General features: G+C 52.7%; 2 protein-coding genes across 2 annotated transcripts in view; both read left to right on the forward strand.

Annotated features, from left to right (window-relative positions):
* Window positions 1–16,403, forward strand: part of LOC122374579 — a gene marked incomplete at its 3' end in the record, with an annotated part of 46,616 nt that extends 30,213 nt beyond the window's left edge. Inside the window, exon 2 of the mRNA XM_043353392.1 lies at window positions 15,750–16,403. Within this exon, the coding sequence (XP_043209327.1) occupies window positions 15,845–16,403 (559 nt within the window). The remainder of the gene's footprint in view (window positions 1–15,749) is intronic.
* On the forward strand, window positions 1,232–15,803 carry LOC122374578. The gene is made up of 3 exons (XM_043353391.1): window positions 1,232–1,245; window positions 1,296–2,520; window positions 15,750–15,803. The coding sequence occupies exons 2-3, from the start codon at window positions 1,402–1,404 to the stop codon at window positions 15,801–15,803; spliced, it is 1,173 nt and encodes a 390-aa protein (XP_043209326.1). The 5' UTR covers window positions 1,232–1,245; window positions 1,296–1,401.
* Window positions 16,404–16,674: the final 271 nt, after the last annotated feature.

Raw genomic sequence — 16,674 nt, forward strand, 5'->3', positions numbered from 1 at the left:
CCATTTTTGAAAATCATTGTATTTTAATGCTCTTACAAAAAAACTTATTGGGAACATTTCGTGTGCTGTTTACTAATACATCTAGGCGCTCCCAAGCTTTTTATGCAGAGCACTGTTGCCTCATTACGGTTACGACTTACGAGACTACTTCATTAATAAACAAATTACAAAGTACTGGTGTGATCGATTCGCTTTGAGTAACGACATCGTTCGAACTCATTAGTTAATTCAACTGAGCCTATTGACCGCTTCATCGAATATTAGACGCGTTCTAACTGCAACGCAAACGTTCCAAAATATTCCTATATGTATGTGTCTCTCTGTTTGTTCACATAGTTTGTATTCTAGCCTTGTCGCGTAGGGTCGGCGTCGGGTCATAAGTGGTCATAAATGGAGGTCCATGTGCCACACATGTGCGCGGCAGCAGGGACACGCCGGCCCGTATATCGGGCGGCCCGGCTGGATATTGGAGACGGGCGGGCAGTGGAGAGCAGGGCGGGAGAGAGAGAGGACGGGTCGGTGTGCGCGTTGAGATGTCTGAAGGGTGAAGAAATACAGTCTACGATAGACGCAAAGTTTGAATGCCACAAGCTATTTCGGCATTTTTCTGAAAAGTGGTGAGAAGATGCCGGGTGTCGAGGAGGAGACCAGTGACGCCGCGGGAAGAGCGGTGATGGAGGTGACTCCGGCGTTCGACGCCAGGACTATTCCGGAGTTCGACGGAACTGGAAACGTACTGGAGTGGCTGGAGCAGGCTGCTCTCCTGTGCGAGCTGCGATCAGTGTCCCTGATGGCTGTGTTGCCGACTCACCTGCGCGGCGGTGCTTTCGCGGTGTGGTCCCGAATGCCCGCAGCGACTCGTCATCAGCTGCCCAGCGTGAAGGCTAAGCTGCTGAGGGCCTTCGCCATGGACCCGTTCACCGCGCAGGCGGAAATGGCACGGCGTCGCCTTCATCCCGGAGAGACGGCGGATGTGTACTTAGCGGCGCTGCAGCAGCTCGCTGAGTTGATGGGAGGTCTGCCGGAGAGAGCTATCGCCATCACCTTCGTCAACGGGCTGCCGGAGGCTGCGCAAGCTGCGGTTCGGGACGGGCTCGGAGACGAGTTCACTCTCGAGTACGTCCTGGACCGAGCGAGAGCCGTACTGTCCAGGACAGCAGTCACGGCAGCGCCACCGGCGGCGGCAGCGGCGGCGGCGGGGGCGGCGGCGGCGGCGGCGAGTGGGCCATCACGTGACATTTCAAGGTCAAGTCGCCGGCCGGCTCCGATCAGATGCTGGATATGTGGTCGCCCAGGTCATATCGCCCGGATGTGCCCAAACGGCTGCGGCGGGGGAGCTGCATCAGCGCCAGCACCTCCTCCGCCGTCCACCGAGCCGGCAGCAGAGCGCCGGTAATCCAGATGCTGCTCGACGGGCGACCGTGTCACGCGCTGGTGGACACGGGCTGCGAGGAGACCGTGGTGTTCGCGGGTTGTGTCGATAAATGGGATCGATGTGAGACAAACTTGACCGCGGTGAATGGGAGTGTCGTGCGATGCTGCGGGAGTGCAGAGGTGCTGCTGGAGGCACAAGGCCGGCGGGCGGTGGTCCGTGCTGTGGTAGTGGCGGAAAGGTTGTTGGGTGTTGACGTGCTGTTGGGCATGACCGGGTTAGAGGCGCTGGGTGGTGTGTTTGTTAGTGGTGGAGAGGTGCGTTTTGGTGGTAAAGTGGTGACGGGGGAGCGTTCGGGGTGCGCCGGTGTAAAGGCAGAATCGAGCGGTATGTCGGCAGCGGTGTCTCAGGGGCGTGGTCCAGTGGACAGACAAATCGAGACGGCTGATTTTGTGGCTAAGTTCAGCGACGGAAAGTGGACAGTTTGGTGGAGGTGGGCCGACGGAAAGGAGCCAAAACAACTCAAGAATACTGTGCCGCAATATCGCGTGCCGGCAGAGTCGCAAGAGCGGTTCGACGCAGAGTTACGGCTGTGGATCGAGGAAGGGTGGCTGCAACCGTACAATGAGCAGGAACACGGGCCGGTGCGTGGCCTAATTCCGCTCATGGCGGTCACCCAAGAAGCCAAGGACAAGGTCAGGCCGGTGCTCGACTACCGTGAACTGAATGAGCACCTGGTGGCTCATACGGCTGAAGCTGATGTGTGCCGCGACCAGCTCCGCAAGTGGCGGCAACACGGCGACGATGTGGCCGTCATCGACCTGAAGAAGGCGTTTCTGCAGCTGCACGTGGCCCAGGAGCTGTGGCCGTTTCAGACGGTAATCGTGGACGGCCAGCGACATTGTCTGACAAGGGTCGGATTTGGTCTCAGCGTTGCAAGCGGCATCATGCGAGTGGTAGTGCGGGAAGTTTTGGATCAAAGTCCAGAGATCGCAAAAGCAGTGCTCCCGTACGCTGACGACCTACTCGTCAACGAGACGCTCATCTCTGCTGAGCGGGTGGCCGAACATTTTGCCGCATACGGGCTCTCGTGTAAGCCACCGGAACGGGTAGCGGATGAGGCCGGAGCCCGGATGCTGGGGCTCCGAGTGAGACGGCAGTCTGGCGGTGACGGCACACTGAGATGGTCTCGGGACAGCGTGACACCAGCTGAGCCACCCGGAGTGCTGACCAGGCGGTCAATCTTCGCCTGGGCGGGTCAGCTAACCTCACACGTGCCCGTCGCCGGGTGGCTGCGGCCGGCCGCCGCCTGGCTGAAAAGGGCGGCGAACAAGGTCACCAAAGATTGGGACTCAATACATGGCACGTAGTGTAATACATCCAGCATATTTTTACTATGTATACTTTTTCCTACTGCTAATTGAAGCGAGACGATGGCAAATGCAATGCAGACCCTAATATCCCGGAGAGGTGGATACAAATTGAGTATAACTGTATATCTGGCCGGCAGTTTATTACTCAGATACCTGGGTTCCGCTCGCCTGGTGGCCCAGATCCCGGCGTCCATGACGCTCGGCGGCTGGTGTGACTCCCGCCGTGCTGGTTTGTTTGTGAAGCTCGCTGAGTGTTTGTGGAATGGCCAAATAGCACAAACACGACACCTGCGCGAAGGCCGGCCCAGCAGGCCCCAACCTTGTCGACTGTGATCGAGTCCAGAGGGCTGGCGCCAGGAGAGGAGTGCTAAAACAGGCACGTGCTTATGTAAGACATATCGCGTGTCAAACATCTGTTGGGCGCTGTCTGCTGACACGGACGATATGTTCCACCGATGTAGCAATGTGACTGCGTAGAAATGTAACAATACAGTTATTTTCCACGTCTTCAGCGAACAGTTGCTCTAATCTGCCGTCCTCATCAGACGGAAAGGCAAGCTCATATGGGACATCCGTCGGCCCATTTGGCCGTGCCATTTCCACTCCCAGTTGCCCAGTCACAGAGATCACCGTACGAGAATAACCCGGCTCGTCAGCTCGCTATTCATAGCCGGCAATGAGCGCCTGTGAAAACAGCCCCCCCCCCCGACGGGCGAGGCCGGATGCCGCGCCGGTCCGGTCCTCTGCAGCACACCATGAGAGCGGCGCTGCCACGGCCGGCCGCCGGTCTCCCCATCAATCGGGGAATTATCTCTGAGGGCCTATCGGCACTCGGTGCGTGACTTGGTGCCGGCCACAGCGGCCGCAGTGTCACAGCCGCCCGGCCGCCGGGCAAACAGTCCCAATGTAATTAGCGCTGTTGGCGTGTCGACGTGTATGCACACGGAGCGCCGATTTCGTGACTGCGGCCGCGGACAGCGGACCGTCCGCGGTCCGGCCCGGTGACAGACAAACTGACAGAGCGGGGTCACCGCCGCGCCGACAGAGCGTCCCCGAGGCGTCACGGGCGCGGTCACATTCCTGATGGAGCGGAGGCGAGCATTCCGTGACACCTGCCACGCAACGTACCGCCCTCAGGGAGACCTGTACTGACTCAGCCGAACTGGGGCTGACGAGGCCGAGGGAGAGACTTCAGCCGAACTTTGGCTGAAGAAGTGGACTTCAGCCGGACTGATGGGAGACGGTAACTAATCGAGACGAGAAGGACGCCGGACGCGCCTGGAGTGGACAGACCCGCCCCGTCGAGCCGACAGCAGCGGCTGAAGCAGCAGAAATGTCGCTCTGACGGGGACCAGAGGTCAATAACTAACGCCGGGACTGACAGGTTTCCCCGCACTGTCTACTTTGGTTACAGGCCGCAGGATTTCGGATAGAGTGCGGGCGGGCATTATGCGGCGATTGAGATAGTAATGAAGGCGAATATACGGACACAAGGGCCAGACATACAAAAAGGTTAGGAGATGGGCAGCATTTTGAATCACGAAGCCAAAAGATCATTAGTACACAATTTAAAATCACTTTCATGATCAAATAAAAATATCAGCTCGCTTATAGCTACTCGCTACAGTATAGGCATTCGATTAGGATGCCAATTGGTGAATGTGCATAATGGACGTAAGACGGTTATGGTAGCTGAGTTGCACAGCATAAGTTAAGACGGTGATATGTTAGGATGATCCTATGTCAACCATCCGGGCTGATAAAAGAACAATGGCATACCGGTGACAAATATTATCAAGGGAACTTGTTGCATTGCTAAAAATGGACAGTATTTATAGTTCCACTACGATCTTCGTTCACTTTTGACGAAGAACATCCGAGGACGTTATTACATAAATGTTCTTGTCAAACGTGCCGTCTATGGCTTCGCACATTTCCATTTGCATCGCGGGCCCATCTGTTTTATTACGTAACGAACTGTTACCAAACAAATCTGAGACAAAAAATAATTTCAATAGGCTTCTTGTCCATTTTGGCAAGTGTTCAGTGTTATTCCATGGCTTCCCAGGCAATTTGACTCATCGATACATCCTAGCATCCCACAGCGTAAAAGGCTTACCTATAAGTAAAGCTTAACCTCGCGGTCCATTCGTATGCTTATTATGAGGACACCCCCATCACACCTTGTTTGGACTCTTCGCCGCCGCTGGCCAGTCATCCCCGCCAGCCCGGACAGTTGTAGGGCCTCACTGCTCGCTCTGTCGCGGCAGCAGCGAGTCGGTTTGTCGTGTAGCGTGCAGCAGTCGGCACAATTTATCGGCGCGACTTTGACGGTGCCGGGCGCGCGAGCTCCATTTCGGCCGGCGCTGCTGACAGCTGACTGCAGATGTCCAGGGTCAAAGGTCGCACCGCCGGAACCAGGTAATGCACTTGGCGCCCCGCCCCGCCCCGTGACGTCAGAGGTCGGTGTCTCGGTGCCCCCGGGCGCCGGGGGGGGGGGGGGGGGGCAGGGACGAGGGCAGACGCCAGGGACAGGGACGGGATTGGGGCCGGGGACCGGGGCTGGGATTGAGGCGGAGGACCCTGCCACTGCAGTGGTGCTGCAGGGACGGTGGGTGTGAATCTCCGCAGCCGGCGCGGCGGTGTCTGGTCGGTGAGTCATTGCTGCCAGGATAGGTAAAGATGAAAATATAAACGGACAGGACGAGAATTTAGAGATCGGCGTTTCTGAGACCTGTGATAAAGCTATTTGTTGAAGTTCCTGGTTCGGTGTAAAACAAACAAACGCGAGTCGTAAGCCAACGGCTGTTTGTATGTAGAAATGCCAGTGCTGAATGAACTGTGAGCTATATTCGATTTGATTCTGTTTGCAATTTCGTAATCCGTAAATTCATGTTTTACTGACAACGTTAAGTTCTGGTGAATAGTGGACCAATTTCCATTATGTCTAGCTCAAGTTACCCTATTTCGATTTGAACATTTACAAAATCATAGTGTGAAGGACTGATTTCGGAAATGCGGCCGAAATGCCGTAAATGTGCCGTTTTTTATTCGTTTCTCGTTTGGCCAAATTGGATGGCTTGATTTGGCCAGTTGTTCTTATAACCAGTCCATGGTGATCTGAGTGGCTCAGATTATGAATATTTCGATATTTCTTCGAGTGCCTTCTTGATATGAACGAAGCCCGCAGCGTAGGTATTGCGATGTTGTTGGCAGTTAGCCGTCATGATTTTTGCTACATGCCTCTCAAATTGGATCCTTTCTCGTTGCGCACTTGTCTCGAGAGCGTCTCGAGAGCCCCCCGCGTCCACTCGATCCGACGGACTGTCAGACATGAGAGCTATGCCGAAACAAGGCCAGCACGTCTCTCTAACCTGTCCGACGGGCCGTGCCGCCGCCAACAGCAGGATTCTTACAGGCCAGCAGCACACAGCCGGTGACGCAGACCGGCCGACGGCGGGCCAGCGTCGGATAGGTACCGGGACGCAAGTTTACGGTTACCGGGACCACCGCCGTGCCCCGCGGGCCGAGCCAGACGGGCATTGGCAGCCAGTCTGTTGGCTTTGTGAAACGTGACCCGCCGCTCATCGGCGCTACTCGGCAGCCTTTTGAGTTGGCTCCAGTTGTTTTGCTTCACCCATGAGCCTGGGTGTCCCATTTGTTGGTGCTGACTGCTGACTATGTTAGCTGAAACTAAGCTAGCAGAAACGAGTATGCAGCTACTCGCAGACAGTCAACAATGCCAAGGAAGTCAAAAATACAAACAACCTAAACTATTTTTGTATATCAATAGCACTGGAGCATTGTTATCAGCGTTTATCTCTGTTGCTGCTCTCCATTGCCCATTCAGTGCTCTCTGACCTTCGGACAACGGCGGTGCGCTGCAGTGCATTCGTGGAATCACGAGGCCGGCTCAGACACGATGTAAGCAAACCTCATTGTCATTTCAGCAATTGGGTGGTGTTCAAAATTCTCTGGAGCAACACAAGCCTGAGGTGGTAGTGGGTCCAACTACGGTCCATGCGGAGATTGTGCTGATGCGGGATGTTTCTCAAGTGCCGCGTTAGCTACATAGTTAGTTGCCCTTGCGGACAATGCGCCACCGTTTTAAAAGGCTCATGCTCAGCAAAGGGTGCTAATGTTAATAAGACCATTACTGAAGACGTTTCAAATAACATCATTATTATTATTTATTTATTACCATTAGTTATCATTAATTATTTGTTGGTTTATTCAACATATCAATGAACTTCTGAAATAATGATACAATATTGATGGGAACACTTGCAGGATTGGCATCGGACAAAATTGGTAGCGAATAAATCGGATTAAATGCAATATCCTGCCAATGGCATAGTTATTTGATTAGCTGTTCGCCGACGACCACGTGTTTTATTATTGTACCTAATATTTAATAATTAACATATTAATGCACACCTCCATCAGATACCCTCTAAATGGCTTAGAGCTTTGCATAAAAAACGAGGCACGTGCGTCGGCGCGCACTAATCCTGTCTGACGGTAGTGTTGACTGAACAGCGCGCACTAATCCTGTCTGACGGTAGTGTTGACTGAACAGCGCGCACTAATCCTGTCTGACGATAGTTGACTGAACAGCGCGCACTAATCCTGTCTGAGTTCGGACGATAGTTGACTGAACAGCGCGCACTAATCCTGTCTGAGTTATGGCGATAGTTGACTGAACAGCGCGCACTAATCCTGTCTGACGGTAGTGTTGACTGAACAGCGCGCACTAATCCTGTCTGACGATAGTTGACTGAACAGCGCGCACTAATCCTGTCTGACGGTAGTGTTGACTGAACAGCGCGCACTAATGCTGTCTGACGGTAGTGTTGACTGAACAGCGCGCACTAATGCTGTCTGACGGTAGTGTTGACTGAACAGCGCGCACCTGACGATAGTTGACTGAACAGCGCGCACTTATCCTGTCTGACGGTAGTGTTGACTGAACAGCGCGCACTAATGCTGTCTGACGGTAGTGTTGACTGAACAGCGCGCACTAATGCTGTCTGACGGTAGTGTTGACTGAACAGCGCGCACTAGTCCTGTCTGACGATAGTTGACTGAACAGCGCGCACTAATCCTGTCTGACGGTAGTGTTGACTGAACAGCGCGCACTAATCCTGTCTGACAGTAGTGTTGACTGAACTCAGGCAGTCAGACTCAGCACAATCATTTGTGGTGCGGACGCAGCCACCATGTGTTGTTATGCCCACTGTATGCACGCACATCCGTTATGAATCAGTTGAAGCTAGGTCAGGAATTAGAATCAGGAATTCAGAAGGTGGGTCAAGAACCATCTGAAGCTTAGGTCAGGTCAGCATTACAATTGTAGTAGCACACAATTGATTACGAAATTGAAAATTATTGACCGCCTATGAAGAGTGGAAAGAGTCAACAGCTATAACAATGTTTTGAAGCGAGAAACATCCATTTTCCATAAGCTGGTAGGCTACAGTGCTGTCACATAGATTTGATTCGGCAACTGGGTCTGTTTAGAAGTTGAAATTCAGCCGACAAAATAGTAAAAACCTTAAAAATAATACAAGTGTCCTGTATTTTGTAGCTTATGTGGATTGTAGTAAGCCTACAATTTTTGCATCATTCGTAACTTTCGTAACTCTTTATAACTGACGTGGTTTTTTCGTTAATCGTACAATCTTTACAAGTGATCAGTCGGCTCCTCTCGGCGTGACAGCCGTGAAGGACGATGGGTCCGATCTGCGGAAAGCTCTCTCAAGCCAGGGTCCTGAATAAATAACTGACAAATTGTCTCCAATGTCAATATTTGTCAGCCAACAGAGCGTGTCCCCACAAACAGCCCAGTCTCGTTGGGGCGGGGGAAGGGGAGCGGAGGGAGGGGTACTGACTGGTTTATGGCCGCCCCGGCTGCCTGTATCGTACCCAAAGCCGTGCCGAGTGTCTATTGACGTGTCTGCGAGGTGGCGAACCATCCCATCTCATCCCCTTTTCCCCAGCTCCACTTGAGCTGATTGATTAGACGTGTTGGTAAAAAGTCGGCACTAAGTGACCCGCTCTCGCCGGTCCATTTCATTTGGTCCGGCGCGCGACGGCCGACCTCCGCGGGCCGGCGACGGATGTGACGAGCGACCCCCGCAGGGCGGAGGGCGCCGCTTCTCTGGCGCGCGCTGAAAGGAGCCTGCCGTCAACACTGAATAGAGGATATACGGAGGCCGCCCTTTGTGACAAACGATGCCCAAAGTTGAAAGCTAAATAAATAACTATCAAAGTTGGAGGATGCGTCATGCTAGCTTGTATATTTTGGACGGTGAACAGCATAAAAAGACGCTGTCCGATGGCGGCATTTCTACCGCTATGACGAGCCATTGACATTTCAGTAGACTGGTAGTAAGTGAAAGATATAGGTATAGCGGACAGTTAATTACATTTTTTCCTCAGTATGTATTTGGACTGTGTGTATCACTGAGGTGTAGGGGCTATGTTTTGAATGACTTCGTTTTATTTACACTGCTGAGTGGCCCTGTGGATGGATGTTTTCTATTGTTTGTGTTTATCACTACAAGCACAAACAAGCCACGGCCGGGACGGTATAAGTTTTAAGCTAAGAAAAATTTAGCAATTCAGCTCAGCTTCCATATCGTAAGAGCAAATGTTTTCTTACCATCAGGGCTTATCAGTTCTGTGTTTGGTGTCAGATAGAATGGCAAGTGAATAGAACAACCATTCGAATTGAAGTATCTACATAATTTTGGTACTAAGTTTGATTAACCCTCGCATGTGTAGGGGGGGGGTCGGATGGACCCCCCCCCATGGTTTTTCGCAAATAACTCGCGTAAAAAGCGGTCGATCGCGACGAAACTTTCAGTACCCTCGCATTGATCAATTTGACACCTACCCTGAAAATTTCATGACCCTGACCCAAATGACCTTTGACCTGTGACCTCTTTTCCGAGACTATGTTTGGCCGGAATCGCGATTTCGCGTATGTCGGCTCGCACTAGCCGCGTGTTTGCAAGCTTTTCGTGGTTTCAAACGTTCAAACATGTGATTTGATGTTACTCCCGTGTGTGTCAAGGTCACCTGAAGGTCAGGTCAGGTCATTGACCTTTGGTGACCTCGGGTGACCTCGGGTTACTTTTTCGAGTTTTACATGTTTCTAGGCTAGTTTTTTTAGCTGAATTCGAATTTAGCAACCATTTGAACATTTACGAAGTAGTTTTGGTGACTTCGTAACATGTTACGAAGCTGTCAGAGGCGGTTGACACGTACTACGAATACCCGTCACGACGCCTACTGGTTGACCTGACCTGACCTGACCCGACCTGGTCTAAATGCTTCAAGACATCATCTGTGATCAAAACTAACACGATATTCGTGATCAGCACCCCGAAAAAACCCCTTAGCAGCCACACTTTACGACTTTCTAACAGGTCCCGATTTTCCCGACTTTGGGTCATTGACCTGACCTGGAAGGTCAACCAATGACCTAGGACCTTAAAATTGGGTATCATCGGCTTCCTCTCGTCACGGGCAACACGCTCGTTTTTTCCGCGAAGCTCTAGCTCGACCAGGGGCCAAACGGCAAGGGGGGGGGTCCAACCGACCCCCCCCCTACACATTAGAAGCTGGCAAACGCCGCACACATGCGAGGGTTTTAAGTTAACCCTCGCCCGTATAGGGGGGGGGGGGTCGAACGGACCCCCCATGGTTTTTCGCGAATAACTCGCGTAAAAAGCGGCCGATCGCGACGAAACTTTCAGTACCCTCGCGTTCATCAATTTCACACCTACCCTGAAAAATTCATGACCCTGACCCAAATGACCTTTGACCTGTGACCTACTTTTCGAGACCATGTTTGGCTGGAATCGCGATTCGGCGTATGTCGGCTCGCATTAGCCGCGCGTTTGCAGTCTTTTCGTGGTTTCAAGCGTTCAAACATGTGATATGATGTTTTGCCCCCATGTATTAGGGTGGGTGTCAAGGTCACCTGAAGGTCAGGTCAGGTCATTGACCTTTGATGACCTCGGTTCACTTTTTCGAGTTTTACATGTTTCTAGGCCAGTTTTTGGAGCTGAATTCGAATTTAGCAACCATATAAACATTAACGAAGTAGTTTTGGTGCCTTCGTAACATGTTACGAAGCTGTCAAAGGCGGTTGCCACCTACTACGAATACCCTTACTGGTTGACCTGACCTGACCTGACCCGACCTGGCCTGAATACATGAAGACATCATCTGTGATCAAAACTAGCATGATATTCGTGATCAGCACCCCGAAAAACCCCATAGTAGCCACACTTTACGACGTTCTAACAGGTCCCGATTTTCCCGCCTGTGGGGTCATTGACCTGACCTGCAAGGTCAACTAATGACCTAGGACCTTAAAATTGGGTATCATCGGCTTCCTCTCGTCACGGGCAACACGCTCGTTTTTTCCGCGAAGCTCTAGCTCGATCAGGGGCGAAACGGCAAGGGGGGTCCAACGGACCCCCCCCCCTTATACGTTCGCGGCTGGAAAAACACCAATACGGGCGAGGGTTAAGTTTGACGTCATCTATCAATTACAAATTTGATTTTTTTGTTTAATATCGATTCTCTACCCGAAATATTTGAAAACCCATCCTATGTGAATTATCAACGGAAGTAAATGTAAATGATCATGAGAGCAGCAATGTTGCAATGTTTGCTGCGAACATAAATTTCCAGAAGCCTTTCTATTAAGCAGCTAACGCTGCTTAATCAGTCATTAAGCAGCTAACGATGAAAAGAAATGAGGACAGAAGCTGTCAGACTCGGGCTGGCCCAGTCCCAAACACCTCTTCTTGGCTCAGTCTTCCCACCTCTGTGTCTCAGCTCGCTCTCAGGCCGCGACAGTCCATCTCTCCTGTCTCCGGTTGTGGGGAAGCGGAGCGACCCTCCGTGTGCCGTGCTGAGACAATGCAGCCGCCGGGCGGACGTCGGGCCATTAGAGTTGGTCTGCGCTGCCGGCTCTCTCGGCCGCCTGATAAGGCCCGGGCAGGGACGGCACGAGCAGCAAACAATGAACAATCGCCCCGCCCCGCCAGTCGTCCCCCCTGGGACAATGCCGCGGCAGGGCCGGCGAGCAGCCATCATACAGAGTGGCCCGATCACAACACCGGCAAAAAACCAACGTCCGCAAGCTGGCCGCATGGCTTAAAGGAAAAGGCGGTACTGTTGTCATGGCTTATGGAAGGGACGGTCTCGGTGACAGGGCTGGTGGAAAAGGCGGAATCCTCGCCTGGCTCGATGGTGTTCGGCTCTGGTGATCGTCATCCTTCAGAAATGGGGGCATGAGAAACCTACATGCATTTGCCTGTGCCTCGGAAGTCGGGAGGCGGGGTACCGAAAGCGTGGAAGGGAATGGTACCTATGGGCTATGTTTTCAGGCATCTTAATTTTGTTCTGACACATATGCGCTAGAAATAAGCAAAATTTCGCATTGCATGGATTGCATAGCGTAGCATTGCACAAAAATAGTTGTTTCGGAAGCATACCCGACCTGCATGCGGTGCGTAATGTGATGTGCCGTCTGCTCCGAGCTGAGTCTGCCCTGAAGTGGTAGGCTGTTCCGCAACACAGGACTGTCCTGCGGGACAGTCTATATGGTGGCCGCTCAGCGTAGTTTTCAGGCATCTTGATCTGCTGGATGTGTCGTGGCCCGGTGGGAACTCAATAGGCGGTCATAAGCATTTTGCACTGTTGGTATAATCCCTTTCAGGCAATCAAGACCATTTTTGCCCTTCGGAAAAACCATTTCGGCCCCTTGGAGTGGGAGGTAGGAGCGGAGGGGAAGATTGGCGGAATGTAGCGATCAGCAGCGGGCGTCCCGCCGCGCCGGGTGGGCTCAGCCCGTCTCGAGACAGACCACCAAAGATTGCCCCAACAGGACCCTTTCGGCAGCCTCCTACACTGAGGAATAGCCGCACCCGCCTGAAACAGGGTCACTGATCAAGGGAGGGATGGGTACTTGCTGAGGACAAAAAAGACCGATGAGTTATCATCTAACGAGGAAAGGATGTTGGCGGTCTTCCCGGCCTGATCCAGGTTTTGGTGGAGCTCGCACTAAGGCCGAGTTCCCCGGATGTGGCTGTCACGGGACACTGGGCACGGTACGGTGGTTACCTGTGGCGCGCGGACGATATAAACCAGCCAGTCGTGACATCTGAGGATCTGGAGGGCTGCCGAGAGCCGAGAGGCGGCTGACAGTGTGCAAAAGTGCGACTTGATGTGTGACTATGAGTAATAGCCTCACCTTACATCACCTTACCTCACCTTACATTACCTCACCTCACCCTACCTTCACTTTACCTCACTTCACCTCACTTCATCTCATTTCACCTCACTTCTATTATCAAACTCACGTTTAACCGTCACCTTTACTTTGACGGGTGCTGTCAGGCCCCCGAGAAACCGAGACCCTCTCAAAAATAGATCCTTCAGTGCTACCCCTGCTAAGCAGACTGGTTTTTGGTTCACCTTTTTCGGATCGATTCAATCATTGATTCATTTGATTTTTGTTTGATTCAATCACCGTTTGATTCCTTCAAAAAATTTGGTGAATCGATTCCTTTTGATTCAGAGAATCAAAAAACAATAAAAGGAATGTTTCACGTTTGATTCAGCCAATTTTTTTTTGAATGATTCTTTTTTGATTCAATTAAAAATAAAATATACAAAATATCAGGGATAGTATTGTATTTGTTGTGTTCTTTTTGTGGTCATGTAATGGCAGTAGTGATTGTTGATAATGAACTATGTTCGTTCACTTCATTTTTTTTAAGTTCATGAATCATTAATATTTTTGATTCAATCAACCCTGATTCCCAATGCGTTTGATTCAATCATGACTTGTGAATCAAACAATCCTGACGGTTAATCAAACCTTTTTGATTCAACAAATTTTGTTTGATTCAATCCAATCGATTCAATCACAGATGAATCAAACACCAGTCCGCTGCTAAGGCACCTGTGAGACGGGTGTAGCCACTAGCCACTGCTAAGGCCCATTTAACAGACACACTCCGAGCTATAAACGCTGCTAAGGCCCCTCTGTGACAGATCCACTCCCTGTTATAACCACTGCTAAGGACCTTGTGTGACAGGCCCCTACCCTGTTATAACCACTCCGCCGAACGTTTGAAGCCCGGCCACGGTATTTGACCCGTCACAACACACGTCCGGCCATGTTTGCACGGTAAATGGTCCGCTATTGTGTGGCCGGCGGGCTGGAGTGGAATTAGTAGCCGTGAATCAGAGAAAGGTCGGCTCCACACGACGGCAGAGCTGTCGCCCTGTTTATTCTTGTGATAGGGTAATGCAGGTCCCTGTCCAGTCCCATCCGTTACTGGTTCCTGTGGCCGGGACTCTGTGGGCTGTATTTAAATGCAACGATCGGTCGCCTGCCAACACTTTATGCTCCATGCCAAACATTATTCAAATACCCTTTTGCACCGTATGTAATGTAAGGTTCGCTGAACCGGAAACATTCCATGCATACAACTATTGGAATCGCCCACGAACGTATTTCTACGCCCAGTGCCGATAATATTGGGTTCCGCGGCGCAATTTTCCTCGGCATTCGCCAATTAATGTCAGAATGTTCATGGAAGTCAGAGCCCAGATTCCTACCGAATTCCGCCATCACACCCATCCGTGCTCTCCAATTATTTCTCTGGTAATTGCTTGAACCTTACTGGCACTATCACACAGGCAGAGAGCAATCCAGACCAAGTATTGATACCGCCTTAAATGATTTCCCTTTTTTGCCACAAGCTAGTAGCTGTCGCAGCGCTGCTGGAAAAAACATCGATAACAAGAACACAATGCTATAACAAACACTTACTACGCTACCCTATTCAGTTTTTGAATATGCGCTAGGGAGGAAGATGATATGTTTCTTCAGGGGTGTTTCTCGATCTTCTGCAGCGTTACAGCCGAGACGATTGTCCTGGTGACGTCCTGGTCCTGGTCACAACAAAAACAAACACGAAAAAAACGAGAGTTCACTCTAAATCAAACTATGTATTCTTACAAGTAAAAATAAGTGACTAGCAAATGCTTATATCTACAGAGCTTTGCACCCTCTCATAATAAATCTTTGGCTCCATGCCCGGCTCGATCCTTTATCGCTGATAATCCGGTCGGATTTTCCTTGTCGGCTCGCCTCGAGCATCGGCTCCGCTCCTCCGTCAACCAGCTGTGACCTTATCTGGGGCCATTAACTGCAGTCTGAACAGGCCGTTATGGTTATTGGTTAGGGCCCGCGTTTAATCCGGTGCACGGCCGACATTGTTTATGGGAGCGGCGGTCGGTCCGTCTCCTCCAGCGGCCGCTGGCCGTCCCGGTATCGACACGGCGCCGCTGGGACGCCCGGCCGGCCGCCGCCGCCCTGTGCTTCAGAGAGCGAGCTGCATTACAGAGTGCAGTCGATTGAGGGCCTCTCTGGAAGCGTCCAGTGGCGCTCAATGCGCTCGGCAACAGGCTAATAAGCGGTCAATGGCCCTAGTGCCGACAAATGATGGCGACGCGTCAGGCGACGCCCTTGGCAACATAGTCACGATACGGCCCTGTTTTACGGCTAACTAGCGCTCTAATGAACTACTTTTTGGCTCGTGTAATCCATTTAGTGTGAGTCGGGCTAGAATGATAAGCGCGATGTGGAGCGACAAACGTCTAGGCAATGGAAAATCACGACCCATCTGTTGGGTGTTGAGCAATCTGACGTTCTGACCTCCAGACAGATGTATTTATAGCTCCGACGTGGAGACGGGACTCATACTCATCCATCCCGCCCAGCGAACCGGCTGCAAATCGTGTCGAATGGCGATGCCTTTCGTCCCCAGCCAATTGGAGTGGTATTGGACTGATCAGTGATCAACGCGCCACCACCCGGGCGGAGCTGTGAGCTGCAGCTCGGAATGTGGCCGCCAGGGGTGACGGTGTCGCTACCATCGCGCTGACCTGGGCGCCCTCTGTTTCAGACGTGGTCACCTGCGGCGCCGCGGCGCGCTGAGGTCGCCGCCTCACCGCCCTGAGCAAAGAATCAAACCGTGAACAGCCACCGTCCGCCGGGAGCATGGAGCGGTCGGCCATGTCCCCGCTGTCGCCCTGCGGCCGGCAGGGCTCCACCGAGAACCTGCTGCCGCCCGAGGACACGCCGCCACCGCCGCGGCAGCGGCCCGTCATCACCACAGAGCCGGCCGATGACGTGCGAGCCGTGCCGCTGCTGACGCTGCCGCCGCTCTCCGGAGAGCCGTCCGGCGGCCAGGAGGGCGCCGCGCGCAGCTTCCCCGACATCGAGCTGCACTGCCGGCGCACCTACCTGTGTCCGCAGACGCTGGCGCGCCGCCGCTGCTCGTGCATCAACATCCACCGGGTGGGCTCGCGCGACTCGGTGTGCTCGGTGGTGGGCGCGCGCGGCGGCGGCCCGGCCGCGCTCGGCGCGCCCTCCACCAGCCGCGACAAGATCGTGCGCCAGCACTCTCAGCCGGAGACGTGCACCTCGTGCCACCACCCCCGCTCAGCGGCCAGCCTGCGCCAGCTGCACTGCCACGACTCGGGCCGTGGCAGTGAGTTCGCCGAGATCGCCGCCGACTCGCTGAGAATCAACGGGCGCCATCCGCCAGTTCCGACACGTGAGTGGCGCTGTGGGACTGGGGATGGCTGGGCACTGCCCGGGGGAAGGAGAGGTGACTGGGAGCTAGTTAGGGGAGGGGACAGATGACGGCTTTGCGCTGACTTGGGAGGGGCAGGGGACGACTGCGCACTAGCTGGGGGGGGGGGGAGTAACCGCTACTCTCGAAAAAAAAAATGCATCGTGTAACGTGCGTGTATTGTATTTGGGCTCTGCTATTTACATTCTGACCCGGGACCCCTGATGGAAATAGTTTATGCACTAGAAAACAA

This window comes from Amphibalanus amphitrite, unplaced genomic scaffold, assembly GCF_019059575.1.
Source record: "Amphibalanus amphitrite isolate SeventyFive unplaced genomic scaffold, NRLGWU_Aamphi_draft 001677F_arrow, whole genome shotgun sequence".
Classification (NCBI taxonomy): Eukaryota; Metazoa; Arthropoda; class Thecostraca; order Balanomorpha; family Balanidae; genus Amphibalanus; species Amphibalanus amphitrite.

What these genes read in the sequence shown, in the direction of transcription:
- LOC122374578 (XM_043353391.1), top strand. Translation starts at nt 1,402, where the DNA reads ATGCTGCTCGACGGGCGACCGTGTCACGCGCTGGTGGACACGGGCTGC. An exon ending in CCCGGATGCTGGGGCTCCGA is followed by an intron (nt 2,521 to 15,749) that starts GTGAGACGGCAG and finishes CCTCTGTTTCAG; the next exon opens with ACGTGGTCACCTGCGGCGCC.